At 55.7% G+C, this 14,558-nt stretch overlaps 1 protein-coding gene across 10 annotated transcripts in view; it reads right to left on the bottom strand.

Annotated features, from left to right (window-relative positions):
• The window catches only part of LOC110597529 (dihydropyrimidinase-related protein 1), a 153,527-nt gene that overhangs the window by 6,580 nt on the left and 132,389 nt on the right, over positions 1 to 14,558 (bottom strand). For all 10 annotated transcript variants that reach the window (XM_078020993.1, XM_078020992.1, XM_078020991.1 and 7 more), the window contains 5 exons: positions 8,285 to 8,353; positions 6,926 to 7,046; positions 5,602 to 5,758; positions 4,974 to 5,115; positions 4,220 to 4,390 (listed from right to left, as the gene is read on the bottom strand). In XM_078020993.1, coding sequence (XP_077877119.1) covers positions 4,220 to 4,390; positions 4,974 to 5,115; positions 5,602 to 5,758; positions 6,926 to 7,046; positions 8,285 to 8,353 — 660 coding nt within the window. The remainder of the gene's footprint in view (positions 1 to 4,219; positions 4,391 to 4,973; positions 5,116 to 5,601; positions 5,759 to 6,925; positions 7,047 to 8,284; positions 8,354 to 14,558) is intronic.

Raw genomic sequence — 14,558 nt, 5'->3', positions numbered from 1 at the left:
TGAGGCTGGCTTTGAACTCGCCATCCTCCTGTCTCAGCCTCCTGAGCCTCTGGGATTACAGATGTGTGCCACGGGCCTGTCTTGCCCATTATCTTTGGTTCTCATATAAAGCAAATTTTGGGGGGCCATATAGAAGGTTATTGGTTTGGGGCCATATAGAAGGTTCATTTTTATGTTGTCAGTGGTCAAAAAGACCAATGTATTCCTTTATAATTTCTAAGTCTCATGTCTGATTTCTTCTTCAAAATTATCATTTTTAATAGGGATGCTTTCTTTTTGTTCCTTTCAGTTTTACTTCGATCTTTGATGACTTTGGAGGTTTTTTGTTTTTATTTTATTTTTTTTTGTGTGATAACAAGTGCGGCAGAGGTCAAACCTTCTGAGCTGCTATTCTAACAGAATTGGCTGATAACTATTTTCTCCTAACTAATTTTAAGTGCCTCCTTCATTGGAAACCAATTTCTCATCTGTGGTCGGTCTACTTCTTGTCTCTCTCCCCTTTCACACAATTCCATGCTGTTGGGATCACGGTGGCTTTGTAACATGTTTTTATACCTGAGATGACTGACGGCCCTACATCAATGTCCCTTTGTCCAGAAATACTTTGATTTCTCTAACATCTACCATCAAGAAAAAATAACCTGCTGAGATTTCTGATGGGATTACTTCAAATTTATAGGCTACATTAGAAAGAACTGCCGAGCCCCTATATTGAAGCTTCTTAGCGTACAAGTCCTTGCATTTACGCAAGTCTTACAGCAGTTTTTTTTAATAACGGACCACCTAATGATAAACATTTTTTTAATATTTATTTTTTGGTCTTAGGTGGACACAGTATCTCTATTTTTCTGTGGTGCTGAGGATGGAACCCAGTGCCTCATGCATGCTAGGCAAGTGCTCCACCACTGAGCCCCAGCCCCAGCCCCTAAAGCCGTTTTTCTAAGATAATTTTACTTCTATCAGAAGTAGGAATTTCATTTCCATTCTATTTTCCAAAGTGGTTTTCAATTATTTCTAAGGAAAGCTATCGATTCTTCATATGGACTTACCATCAGCTGACAGACTCTCCCATAGATCTGAGGTCTGTGGGGGCTCACAGGGGGTTCCAGGCCACAGTGGCCCCTCCACACAGCTGGGAACGCGCGAGGCGCTCTGGGACGACCACTGTCCCCAGAGACAGGCACCTCTGCCTTTGTGTTCCAGCTGCTCCTCCAACTCTTCCCGGCTCCCAAGCGCCCCTGCTGGGCGGTAGTTCATAACCGCAGAGCACAAACAAGGACACTGCCGTCACCCAAGAAGCCGGCCACTCTCCCACCGGCTGACAGTGGCCACCTACACCTGCACCCAGAGGGGTCCACTGCTCCCACTCAGTCCAAGGAAATGACCCGCCAAGGCGGTGTTCAGGCAGGGATTCTATACTTTAGGACTGCCCAGAATTCCGCCTGCTGCCACTTCCTAGCCTAAGGCAGTCTGTGAACAAGTTTCAGAATTCGCATAGTACTAAGGACCATCACAGAAGGTTCGCCTGCCCATCAGAGAGCCCCAGGTCCCCAGAGCCCTCCTATGGTGCCTGTTGTGAGGGGTCTTCTACTTCCCTTCACAAGCGCCGTCTGCTGATGGACACTTGGACAGAATGTGGAGCGGCCAGGTGCCAAGAGGATTCACCTTAAACAGGAACCAAGTACCCAGCCAAGCCTTGGCTTGGATGAGCCCCTAAACATGCCAAGCAAGAGCAGCCGGTCCCAACGGGTCACACGGGCACGATTCCATTTATGAAGTGCCCAGAATAAGAAGATCCATACAGAAAAAGTAGGTTAGTGGTCGCCGGGGGCTGGGAGAAGGCAGAACGGGGAGCCACCATTAATGGGCACAGGGTTTCTTTGGAGCAAAGAAAACATTCTGGAATTAATAATGACTGTAGAACCTTCTACATATAGTAAACCCACTGCACCAGACACTGTATCTCCATTGTCAAGGTCTTGAGACCCACACTCTGTGGGCACGCAGACGCGCATGTGACCCTGTGACGTGCACTTGGAAGCAACCACATTTTGTACCAAGGTATAAACAACAGAAGTTATAGTCTTTTCATAGGAAAGATTTTAAAAAGTTGATCGCTGTGGTGTGTAAAAAGTGGTCTCTTTTTAGTTGGAAAGAGTAACATGTTTTTTAAAACCTAAAAATAAAGCTAGGCGCTGGCCCGGCACTTCTCAGCCCACGTTCTGAGCAGCACGCCCTTCCTGTGTGCCTGAGTGTCCTTGCCTCAGAGAAGGGGACATACAAAACCCTCGGCCAACTGTCCTGGAATCCCGAACTGTCCTGCTGTGAGGGAACTCGGGTCGGGCCTGGCACAGGGAGGGGATGTGTCCCCGAGTTTACCTGCTCTGGACCACACTTCCCAGGTGGGGAGCCCCAGGCACGTGACTCACTGCTGTGAGTTGGACAGGGAGGTAACCTCATTGGAAATGGGGTCGCTGGGACGTGACTGGTTGAGAGATCACCCTGGAGCAGGGTGGGCCCTGAATCCAATGGCTGGTGCCCGTGTAAGGAGATGCCTTGTGGGGACAGAGGCTGAAGGTGGAGTAAGGACACACCCCCATGCCCAGGAACATGGAGGACAGCTAGGGACACCAGACGCTCAGGGCAGGGCAGGGTCCTCCCCAGGCCTCGCAGGAGCACAGCCCTGCCAACAGCTTGATGCTGCACCTCTGGTCTCCAGAACAGGGAGAAGACATTTCTGTCGAGTAAGCCACCCCGTTGTGCCACTTACCAGGACAGCCACAGGGAACCAACGCACCTCCCCTGGCTGTCCCTCTTCTTACTTATGAGTGACACGCCGTGAGGACAATGAGACGATGCAGGGAAAGCACAGGGCACAGACCAACGGCAAAGTCACACTGGCTGGGTCACGACCAGGCTGGCACCCAGCCACTGACTGGCATGACCTTGCGAGAACCCAAGGCCTTCCTGAGCCGCCGGGTGTGCTCCCGACAGTCCTCACCACGGCCTGGGGGAGGCGGCATCCTCTCAGGATTAGGATCACCCTGGGCAGGAAGTGGCAGCTCCAGCAGTCGGGAGGAGGTAGGGGTGGAGGGTGCACGCTCTCGCCTGTGAGACCTTCTGGAACATTCTCCCACGGCCACTACAGTGTGCACAGCCTAATAAATGAAGGTACATCTGCATGCCCTGCATGGCCGTGGGTGTACAGAGCAGCACGCACTTCTCCCAGCAAGACGACCTCAGCCTTATTTCCTCCTGGCTCTGATGCAGGGAGCTGGAGGGGGAGCCCAGGGGGCACTGCTTATCTTGAGAATAACCCTGCGTTGGTGAGCTGGACAAGACTACGATCAACCACCCAAACTTCTGCTTTCCACGCGATGCCTCTAGCAGCTGAGCAGGGACCTGGGGCTACGCCACGAGCTGCTGCAAGTGGTTCCTGTGGCCTCCTTAGGAGACTTGCCTGTGCTGCTGTCTTGCCCCCATGCACCTGGCCTCATCCCTCGCCAGGGAGTCACCCGGAGGCAGGGAGGATCCCACGGCAGACCAACACTGTGCCCAGCTCTGCTAACGGCTTGTGCCTCTAACCGACTGCAGTGTGCCTCTGAGTGTGCCCCTGGACTGGAGACCACAGAGGGTGACTCAGACTGGGTGCTGGAGGCAGTACCCTACTCCCCCTGAGTGGGTGTGCTGGGTGAGCAGAGAAATCCAGGGCATGTAAGATGCAAAACAGAGACAACCCAAACCACAGGCTTGGGATGCACACAGAACACGGTATGCACCCTGAGGCTGTGCTCAGACACGGTGCCCTGGGCCAGCCCTTCCTGCTGCCGAAGCAGCAGGCCACGAGGCTAAGTGGGAGGTTCTCATGCACCTGGTCAGCTCCTTCCCAGTTTGACAGTGGAGTTGGAGAGAGGATCATGGGCCTAGTAGTCCCCCTCTCTGATCCCAGTGGCGCACCACATGGAATTAGCAGCAGCAGCGTCAGAGGGCTGAGAACGCACCTGTGGGCAGGGGCTGGGGGTAGATGACCCCGAGATCTCAGGAGCAGCCTGCTCAAAGCCCTCCCTCGATCTCTCCAATGGAAGGGAAATCTGAGTGACAGGGTCATGCTAGAGGACAGATTTGGAAAGTTCACCATTCATTTTTAACCAGACGCTTCTAGAACGATCGTGGGGACGAACCCCTCAGGCAGCCGAGGCGTGGCGGGGCCAGGACTTACCGACTTGTGACTCTTGGCTGTTATGGTCTTCACCTTGTCGGGGTCCCAGATGACCACGTCAGCGTCGGAGCCCACGGCGATCCGCCCTTTCCTCGGGTACAAGTTGAAGATCTTGGCTGCGTTCGTGCTGGTCACGGCCACAAACTGGTTCTCGTCCATTTTGCCTGTAGCCTAAAGGAAGAGCCCCCCGATAAGCAGACAAGCTGACGGGCGGGGGGAGGGCAGATCTGAACCCGCGACAGGGTCCGCACGGGCTGGCCGAGCTCTCCTCCCCCAATGAGAACACGCCGCCCTCCGAGAGGTCAGGCCTGGCCTCAGAGCAAACTGAGTGATGCTGCCGAGAGCCTTGTGACAGCCATCAGTGTCACCGGGCCCCGGGTTCAGTGAAAAGAAGACCTGAGTTCAGGTCACGGCTCACAGTGACCCGGCTCCCTCTGCAATGAGAACTCTCGACCCCCACTCGGCACCCCAGCTTCCAGCCCCACGTGCACACGCAGAACCTGCAGAGCCACCTCTACGGAGCTACAGTGTGGCTCACGACCAAACAAACCTTCCTCATCGTCAGTGTGACACCGGGAACGCAGAGGATCCGGAGGACTTGTGCTGCTGCTCTCTCATGAGCAGGTGTCCCTGTGCCCTGCACATCTGCCCTGGTCTCCAGTAAGGAGGGTTAAGAGTGCACAGCGCCCTGAGCCTTGCTGGGCCAGGCAGGGGGCTTCTAGAATGTTCCTAGGGAAAGGTGGGGGCACCTTACCACTGCCTTGTCCCAGACAACTGTCATCCGCTCCTCGATGCCGTTGACGCCCTCGGGGATCAGGGTGAAGTTGTCCTTGCCCACCGCTTTCTGGGCAGTGCTGTAGGGACAGTGGCCGCTGCCTGTGACCTGCAGGTCTCCACTGACAAGGACACAAGAGGGTGGGGTTCAGACCTGGGTTCACTCCCCAGGGCCAACCCCAACTTCAGTCACCAACGGAAGCCCCGGGAGGGACCTAAAGCTCAGGAGGCTTTAGGAGGAGACCTCTGAAGGACGCGCCAGAGGTGGTGAGCTTTACCTCTGTTGAAAGAAAACCCTGGGCGACTGAGAAGCAGGTGGACACACAGGCGGGCGGTGAGCCCAGAGCCCGTGCCAGCCTGTGTGTCAGGAGCCCCATTCACAGCCCTGGCCTCGCGTCTCTGCCCCACAGGACATTCACCCCTGCCAGGGACTGACTGCCCACCTGAGCCACTGGCCACAACAGAGGCTCGGGCCCCACAGCCTGTCAGGAACCACACTGTCCCCAAGGAGCACCACGCCCAGGCCTGTCCACGTAGTCTGGCCCAGTCTGTGCCTCCCACCCAGCCACTCTGTCCCCAAAGGCCCCTGGCCACACCCGGGCTCTCACCAGGCCAGCAGGGAGGTCAGGTAGTCAGGCGTGGTGGGGTCTGGGCTCAGGGGCGGGGAGGTGACAAACGCCGCTGCTTTGGCCCAGTTCTTGCTCCAGTAGTGGGTGCCGTCGGTCCCCAGGCTGGCAGCAATGGGCTCCCCGAAAACCAGGGGACCTTGGGAGGGACGAACACAGCGAGCATGGTTACCGCGAGCAGTGCCCACAGGACCGGCTGGTGCAGGGGGACCCTGTCATGGCCACCCCTGCCAGGCGCCACCCCGCACTGCCAAGCGCTCTACAGAGACTCAGTGGCCGAGCCGCCCAGAACACGCTCGGGGGCCGTCACCGACTTTGGCATCTGAACACTGTTATCTCCTTTCACAGAGGGACAGAGGCACAGAGGTCCTGGGGCCACGGGACCAGGGGTTTCAGGCCCACTGTGCGATGCCCCGCCCTCTCCCTCCTGTCTGTCCCTCTGAGCCTGGTCCCCAGTGTCACAGTGTTGACATGGTGGGACCTCTGAGAAGTGTGTGGGGCCGTGAGGGACCCGCCTTATGCACAGAGTAATGTCTTCCTGCAGAGCCTGGGCTGGTTCTCTGGAGGCCAGAAAGGGTCTCGTGGCACTGGACTGGATACCACGAGAACCTGGAGCTGGCCAGGACATGGCCTGACACCTACTCAGCACTTGGACATGCCAAGGCTGCTGCCAAGGCTTCACTCACTGGCTTGAAGGGCCCCTCTGAGAGGAGGAGTCAGAGGGTCAAAGAGGTGAAGGACACCCACTCTCAGAGCTGGGCAGCTGTCCTAAACCAACACTGTTCATATGCCGGCCATGCTGTTCTCAGGCCCCGGCCCTGGGAAACGACCTTCCTCCTTCCCCAGCCACAGCTGACCCTCTTCCTATCCCCGTGGACCCCGGGGGTAGGAGCCAACCATGAGGCCCAGCCGGGGGACTAGGAGGCCCACCAGCGTGACGTGCTCAGGAAGTGGACCAGGAGGTCAGGCAGGAGGCAGGGCCTCTACCACCAGCTTCCGGAGGACAGCTGCCAGCGCTCCACCCCCGGCCTCCTGCCCTGACAGCCAGGACCATGCCCAGCCCCAAGTGAGGAAGCCGAGGCTCAGGACATGCCAGGGACTTGCCCAAGGTCACCCAGGTGGCACCTGGCACACCCAGAATCACACCTAAAACTGACTGCACGCACGGGGTTCTGCCTGCCCCTCCCCATGTCCCCTCCACTCCTGAGTGAGCTGGAGGCCTCAGCTCCTGGCTCCTGTCTGGTCCTGGATGTGGCTGGGCCTGTGGGACACGCAGGGCCCCTTAGGAGGCCCGTCCACCGCATACCCTTCTTCCTGGCCAGGGTGATGATGTCCGCCGCGCTCTTGCTCATGACCTTGGTGATATACACGGGGCAGTTGATCCGGCCGGCAATGGTGATGGCCCGGAATACAGCCTCGGCCTCCAGCTGGGGACAGCAGACAACACAGGGTCACGAGAGGGAGGCGGGGGAGCCTGCCCCACCCCAAACTCCCAGGGCTCTGTGAACCCGTGTGCTCTGACTCTCCTCAGCCAACTGTGGCAGAGGGAAATCTACCAAGTCAAGGGTCAAGGAGAGCAGCTGGTCTTAAAAGAAGGCAGAGCGAGTCTGGGTGGAGGGTTGGAGGCCGACGTGAGCCCCTGTGTGTTTGGGAGAGTTCTGCACCCACTAAGGCGAGAGGCGGCAGACAGAATCGGAAAGCTCGGGAGGTGGTCTGTGGTATGCAAAGGCTGTGCCAAGCACATGCCCATGTCCACCCACCCCCTGCCCACCCTGCCCACCGGCTCATTCCCTCACCAAGTAAACCCGGGAGCACCCGAGGTCTCTTCAGTCTCCACACCCTCCAGCCCAGCCAACGCGGGTGGAGTCAGCCAACCCGAGGACTGGTTGGTTGGTTTTTGTGGTACTTGGGACCAAACTCAAGGCTATACCCTCAGCTCTTTTTATTATTCATTTTTAATTTCTAGAGGGGTCTCGCCAATTTGCTGAGGCCGGCCTCAATTTGTGATCCTTCTGTCTCATCCTCCCAAGGGAAGATCACATGCACGCGCCCTGTGCCCAGCTGTACTTCTTTTTCTTTTTAGGGTGGTGTGGCTCCAGGTGGGCCCTGCTGGAGTCTGACATTTGATGGGGCCCCACCTACTCTCAGGGACAAAGCCATTGGTCACAAGCTCTGATGTGGCAGCCACATTCAGGTGCTATGAAAGCTTATAAATTGTTCCTAATCCTGTCCTGATGTCCCCACGGGCCAGGACACACAGCTCATGGCCTGCTCACTACTCCTGTGTGTCCCCAGTGTGGAGAAGGGCCAGGGCTGGGGGAGGTTCAGGACACTTGTTCGTGACTTCCTAGGGGCAGGGAAACACCCTCAACCCGAGTCCCGAGCGGGTAGGGTGGCTGTCTCCTGGGGCCAGGCTTGGGGCCCGTGGCTCCCCGTCCCTGACACCCAGGGCACAGTCCTTGGCAGACTCTTATCCAGTTTGGACACTGAAGTGTGCGCAGGGCCCGTGTGGAATTCCTGGCAGGGCCTCTTCCTGGCCCTCGCTGACTGGCCTGCGGCCTTCCCAGGAGGGAAGGGAATAGGAGGAGCTGGACACAGGCTGGGTGCAGCGGGAAGGCCATCAGGATGAGCACCCAGCAACGCCGGGGACACGCCAAGTCCTCACCTCTTCAGGTCTGCTCAGAGCGTGGCCCTCGGGGCCCGTGATGCCCATCTCCAAGATTCGCTTTTGTTCCTACAACAGAAACAAATGAGTCAGCGATGATGGACGGTCAGAGCCGGACTAAGTTGCTCTTCTAACCCCCTGCTAGAGGGACAGGGCAGCTGAGGCCCAGCAGGCATCCCCTGAGGCCTAAGAGCAGGTGGGGTGAGCCACGGCCCTCCCACTTCATCCATCCTTTCACTTTGCAATAAGGCTGCCTGGCCCCACCCCCACACCTAGCTCCGCCCCACACCTGGCCCCACCCCCACAAGCCTGGCCCCACCCCCACACCTGGCTCCGCCCCACAAGCCTGGCTCCACCCCCACAAGCCTGGCCCCACCCCCACACCTGGCTCCACCCCACAAGCCTGGCCCCACCCCGACAAGCCTGGCCACACCCCCACCCCTGGCTCCGCCCCACAAGCCTGGCCCCACCCCCACACCTGGCTCCACCCCCACACCTGGCCCCATCCCCACACCTGGCTCCGCCCCACAAGCCTGCCTCCTCATGTGCTTTAATCTCCCAGGATGTTTGAAGGAAGCAGGGTGCTGTGGTGGGAGTAGGGTTTGTACCACCAACACTCGCATAGAGACTTGGTCCCCAACGCGATGGCGTGGTGAGGTATTGAGGTGATTAGGTCCCCAAGAGACATGAATGCTTTTCTTGTAGGAGTGGCTGCCGCTCTCAGGAATGGCTTCATCCTTGCAAGGAGGAACGTTATCAAGCGAGCCTCCCCAGGTGTCCTGCATGCGATCTGGCAAAGGCCCGGTCCCCATTCCAGTTTGCCACCCTGCACAGAGGGGCATGTGGCCCGCAGCAGAAGCTGAGTAGTTGCCGGCACCATGTTCTGGCTTCTCTTTGTACCCAGCCTCCAGTATTTTGTTACCACAACAGAAAATGGCCGAAGAGAAAACCAGTACCAAGAAGAGGGGTCACTGCTATAACGATGCTGGCAAATGTGGAAATAGCTCTGGAATCAGGTAATGGCCAGAGAGTGGAAGAGTTCTGAGGAGCCAAGACAAAGACACCGTAAACACTGTGTTTAGGTGACTGACTCTGTGAGGAATGGGAGCAGGGGAAGGCGGGGAAGGTGGAGCCTCTAGGGGACATGCTGAGGTCGTGCCTAGACCCCGTCCATGGGCACTGGGCGGTAACAGCCACTCCAGGGAAGCCTCACATGGAAATGAGATGGCCTTGGCCATGGAGCAAGGCCACCCTTGCTATGAGGGAGCAAAGCCGCTGTCTGATGGTGTCCGTGCCCCAGGCCTCTACCCAAGACGACCCAAGGCACAAATGAGAATTTCTGGCTGAAGAATTTTCTAAGCCAAATTAAAAGGAGCTGTGAGGTTCCTTAATCTCAACCACTAAGCTGAGATCAGGAAGAAGAAAAAGAAGCTCTTTAAAGACTTATCACTCTAAAGGGAAGAGAGCACAAAAACTTGGAAAATCACAGATTATGTGACGAACTAAAAGCAGGTTGGAGAGGGCAAGTGTGGCCCAGCTCCAAGACTGGCACCAGGAGAGGGGGGAGGTGCCCAGCCAGACCTCGGGAGGGATCTCAGCCAGATCTCAGAGATCTCCTGGGAGTCCCCTCAGCACAGGCTCGGACGCTAGGCCCTTAATGGCCGCAGGGGTGAGCCGTCCAGGGCAGCAGTGTGCCCAGGCCACCGCTCCAAAGGGTGCAGGTGGCAAGCCCCAGGGGTCTGCAGATGTGCAGAGTGCAGGCTCGGCAGGGTCACGGCGGCTCCCAGGGAAGTCAAAGACGAACCACCACAGGGCCCGGAGGAAACCGGCCCCGAGGACTGAGCGCCACAGAGGCTCCCCACAAGGCAATGCCCAGTGAGCCTTGGGATGGGCCTTCACCTCTGGATCCCGGCACGGAAGTGCCAGTGGGGACCTGTATCATGCCAACCCCAGGGAGCAGCCACAGGGCAAAAGGGACTGGTGTGCCTAGGAGAGGGCAGAGTGGAAGACTATCTTCCAGTTTAAGATTCATCATCTTCCCTGCCGGTCTGGATTTGCTCTGAGCCAATGACTCCTTTCTTGAAAAAAAAAATATACATATATATATACATATACACATACACACATAAATATGTATAATATTACGTGTATATTTTATATATACTTATATATGTGTATTACATATATATTTTAGTTGTAGTTGGACACAATACCTTAATTTTTTACTTACTTATTTTTAGGCGGTGCTAGGGCTCGAACCCAGGACCCCCAAATGCTAGGCAAGTGCTCTACCGCTAAGCCCCAGCTCAGCCCCCGTTACTCCTTTCTTTTGGAGCACTTCCACCTTGGGCCAGCAATGGAGAGGGCAAGTGTGCCACCTGTGTCACCACTGGATCTTGGAAGTGGAGGACTGGGTGTTGATTCTGCAGGCTCACAGCCGGAAGTCGCCTCGTTTTAGACTTTGGAGTTGATGTTGACACGTGAGGGCTCTGGGCTAGGGGACAGGCTGTATTTCGTAGGTGAGGGGGACACAGGCCGGGGCAGGGCCAGAATGCTATGGCTGGTTCATGGTCTGTCCCTCCACAAGTGGAGCTGAGGATTAGGCCCCAGTGTCATGGTGTTGAGAGGTGCGGGGGCCTTCCAGTGTGACCCGGTCACTCAGGGATCAACACTTTCAGGGGTGGGCTCCCATCTTGTCTCAGGGAGCCGCAGTGGTTATTGTGAGAGCGGTCTTTTATACAACAAGCTGGCACCTCCCCTCGGACTCTCCTGCATCTGTGCTCCTTCCACAGGCACCTGCTGCCCTCTTCCAGTTTTCCACCACACACAGAGAGTACACAGCTGTCCTCAGAGACAAGCAGATGCTGGCATCATGCTCTTGGAACTTCAAAACAGTAAGCCAAATAAACCTCTTTTCTTTATAAATTACCCAGACATGGGTGTGCTGTTACAGCAACAGAAAATCAATTGAGACACAGGGTTATAAGAAATGAGCTTCAAAGACCACTGTCCATCCTTCCAATCTCTGAGTCTCCCTGAAGGCTGTCCTCTGGAAAGAAATATGGGATTCTGGTATTACATGGATGTTAAAATCAGTAAGTTCTGAAGGGGAGCCCAGGTCCAAAGCTGGCCATCCCTAGGACTGTGGGCAAGTTGGCCACGCTCTCTGAGCCTCAGTTTCCTGCGCACTGGAGTTGACAGTGTTTGCATCTCAACTGTGGAGGTGAGGGGGAGATGGCCTCACCAAGCACCTGGTGACACCACTGCACAGGAGAGCGGAGTCAGCAGCAGCCCTAGTTTCCATCTAGGTCCCTCTCCCTGCATCTGTCTCCTGGCAGGAAAACCCCACCTTGAACTTCTCCTATGACCTTGAAATGCCTCCCCAAGCTGGTGGCCCAGATTCAACCTCTTGCTCCAGGTTTCCTTGCCCCGGGAACTCTTTAATGACTCTAGAAGACAAAACCCTTCTTTTTTTCCTCCCTCAACATTGCCAAGATGCCAAGTTCCCCTTGCAGTCTCTGGGTCGTCACTCCTGGACACACCCCTGCCACGACTCTGGGCCCACTGACCACGAAGAAATCACAGTCTCGACCGTGCCTCTACGGCCATTGAGCTCTGGTTGATTATAAGAACATAAATTAGAAACAATTTCAAAGTCTGACGCTGGGTGGATTGAGGCAAACTGTGGAATAATTGCAGCTACTGAAGATGGTGTTTATGAAGCATTTTTGGAAACTGTTTACAAAACAATTTTATGATACAGAGAAATCCCTACACTAAATAGTTTAAATGTCAGTTACTACTTCTGTTCAAAGGAGAAGAGACCAGGAGGGGAGGGGAGGAGGTGGGGAGGGGAGGAAGGAGCGAGGGAGGAACAATGGGAAGAGGAGGGGGTCTAATGGTACCCGGCTGAGCACAGGTGTTGTTTTCAGTTCTCTTCTGACCCTACTCAAGTGACAAAAGATGTACAGAGATCACACACACACATTAAGAAATGCAGAGAGAAGAGGAAGTTTTAGAAGCTGGCGAGCGGATGTACAGAGCCCTGGAGCTGGTCACTGCCCTGGGTCGGCTGGGAGGAGCGCTGGAAGGCCCCGCGGGCTCCTCACACGCTGGAGGGAACAGCGGGGCACCATGGAAATCTACAAAAGCCGGATCACAGAGATCCTGAGCTCAGCAGCCCCACTCCTAGGTGTATATCAACAACACGTGGACCCACGTTCAACAAGACTCTTCGAGAACGCTCATGGATGTTTTATACCTAACAGTCCCCAATTTCGAAATTGTCCAAATATCCAACAACTAAAAAATAAAATGTGACATGTTCATGAAGAAGCAGAAGCTAACTACACAGGAGGAAGCTAGCCCTGAGCAACCGAGAGCAGGCGTGAATGAGCACTGCCACCACTGGGTTCCATGTTCATGAAACTTAACATCAAGCCAAACTCAGACGTGTGTCGTGGGCAACTTCCACCATGGCGCCCGATGACCGCGCTTCGGGGTTTCACGGCCTGGGGGTGCCCTCCCTGTGAGGGTGGGCTGGACTTAGCACCTTGCCTTTAGTGAGTAGACTAAGGCAAAGGATGCACGTCACCTCCAGAGTTGGGTCACAAAGTCTCTGGCCTTCCCTTCTCCGTCTTTCCTTTGTTCATTCTGAAGACAGCCAGCTGCCACACCATAGCCATACACATGGCAAGAACCAGGCGGTCTCTGGCCTGCAGCAGCCAAGAGCAGGGGCAGCAGTCTGAGAGTCTGCAAGAAACCGAACCCTCAGCACCACCCTCTGCCAGGAGATGCCCCCACCTGGCCCAACACCTTGGTTCAGCCTGGGAGAGGTCTGAGCCATGGACCCAGGCACACTTGCATTCCTGACCCACAGGAAGAGGAGAAGACAAATGATGATGTTTCAAGATGCAGGCTGAGCGCTGGGTAAGTTTTTCTGCAGCCATAGGCAACGAACACAAATTTAGGGACCGGAGCAGAGCGTTAGAATAACATTTACCTAAAAATGTGCAAGTGGCTTTGGAACCAGGGAGAGGAGGTCGGGAGAATTTCAAGGACATGACAGGTGGCCTTGAGCAGACTGTTTACAGAGACGCAGACTTTGAGGACGCTGCCTGTGAGCTCTCGAAAGGAAATGAGGCAATGAAGGAAGGGGGCCCACACTTCGCAGCAGAGGCTCCGTCCGCGCTGTCTTCTGCAGCCCTGGGAAAAACCCGATGGGCCGGGTCTAGCTCAGGAGGTCTCCCACACAGTGTGGAAGGGACTGCCTGGTTCTTCTCACTGCTTCAAATGTTACATGGGAGAGACTAATGGGGAGAAGAACCGTGAACTCAGAAAGAACCAGGCCAGGTGGGGTGGTGGACGCCTGCAATCCCAGAGACTTAGGAGGCTGAGGCAGGAGGATTGCAAGTTTGAGGCCAGCCTACGCAACTTAGCAAGGGCCTAAGCAACTTGTGAGACCCTCTCTCAAAAAAGGGCTGTAGGATGTGGCTCAGTGGCTGAGTGACCCTTAGGTACCAAAACAAACAACAACAAAAAATATAAACAACTCATATCACGTACAACCACAAGAATGGGATCAAAATTGGAATGGGCTACACTCCAAGTAGGTAGATGTGTCACAACACACCCTACTGTCACGTACACCTAAAAATACTAAATGAAAAAGAAAAAGAAAAGAACTGGGACATTCGAAGGCTTGGGAATTCACGGCTCTCCAAAGGCAAAAGATTCAAATTAAGGAATGGCTTCAGAGCCCCTCTCAAATTCAGGATATTGCCAGATAAATAACTCCTGACACTCCGAGAGTGGGATCCCACAGACTTTGTAAGAATCCATAGAGATGAGGGCGGTGCCTCCAAGCACTAGTCAGAGAAAGAAATCCTCTGAAGAGCTCCGCGTCGGGGGTGCCCAGTGTCTCCTCAATCAAGCAGCAGGACTCGGGAAGGTCAAGGTGCACTCCTGGGCCCTGGGGGGGGGGGGCTCACCTGGGAGAAACGGGTGGGGTCTTTCCTCTGAGCCAGTGAACCCTGCCCAGTGAGCTTCCCAGGAGGCCACAGGGTTTTGAGGGAACTACTTTAGCAGAACCCTGGCAGCTCAGACGGCCTGGCCCAAAGGCCTGGGAACGGAAGGCAGGGGGCCCCAGATCTGCTGGGCAGGAAGCAGGAGGCCACACAAGCAAGGCCTCCCGCCTGAGAGGATGGAGAGGCGCAGGAATGGCCGGCCGAGGTGGAGCCGAGAGCCAGGAGACCTGTCCCTGGGTTAGGCTCCC

Source organism: Ictidomys tridecemlineatus, chromosome 9 (genome assembly GCF_052094955.1).
Source record: "Ictidomys tridecemlineatus isolate mIctTri1 chromosome 9, mIctTri1.hap1, whole genome shotgun sequence".
NCBI classification, from domain to species: domain Eukaryota; kingdom Metazoa; phylum Chordata; class Mammalia; order Rodentia; family Sciuridae; genus Ictidomys; species Ictidomys tridecemlineatus.
Note: the sequence above shows the minus strand (reverse complement) of the source record. Positions and strands in the feature narration are given on the sequence as shown.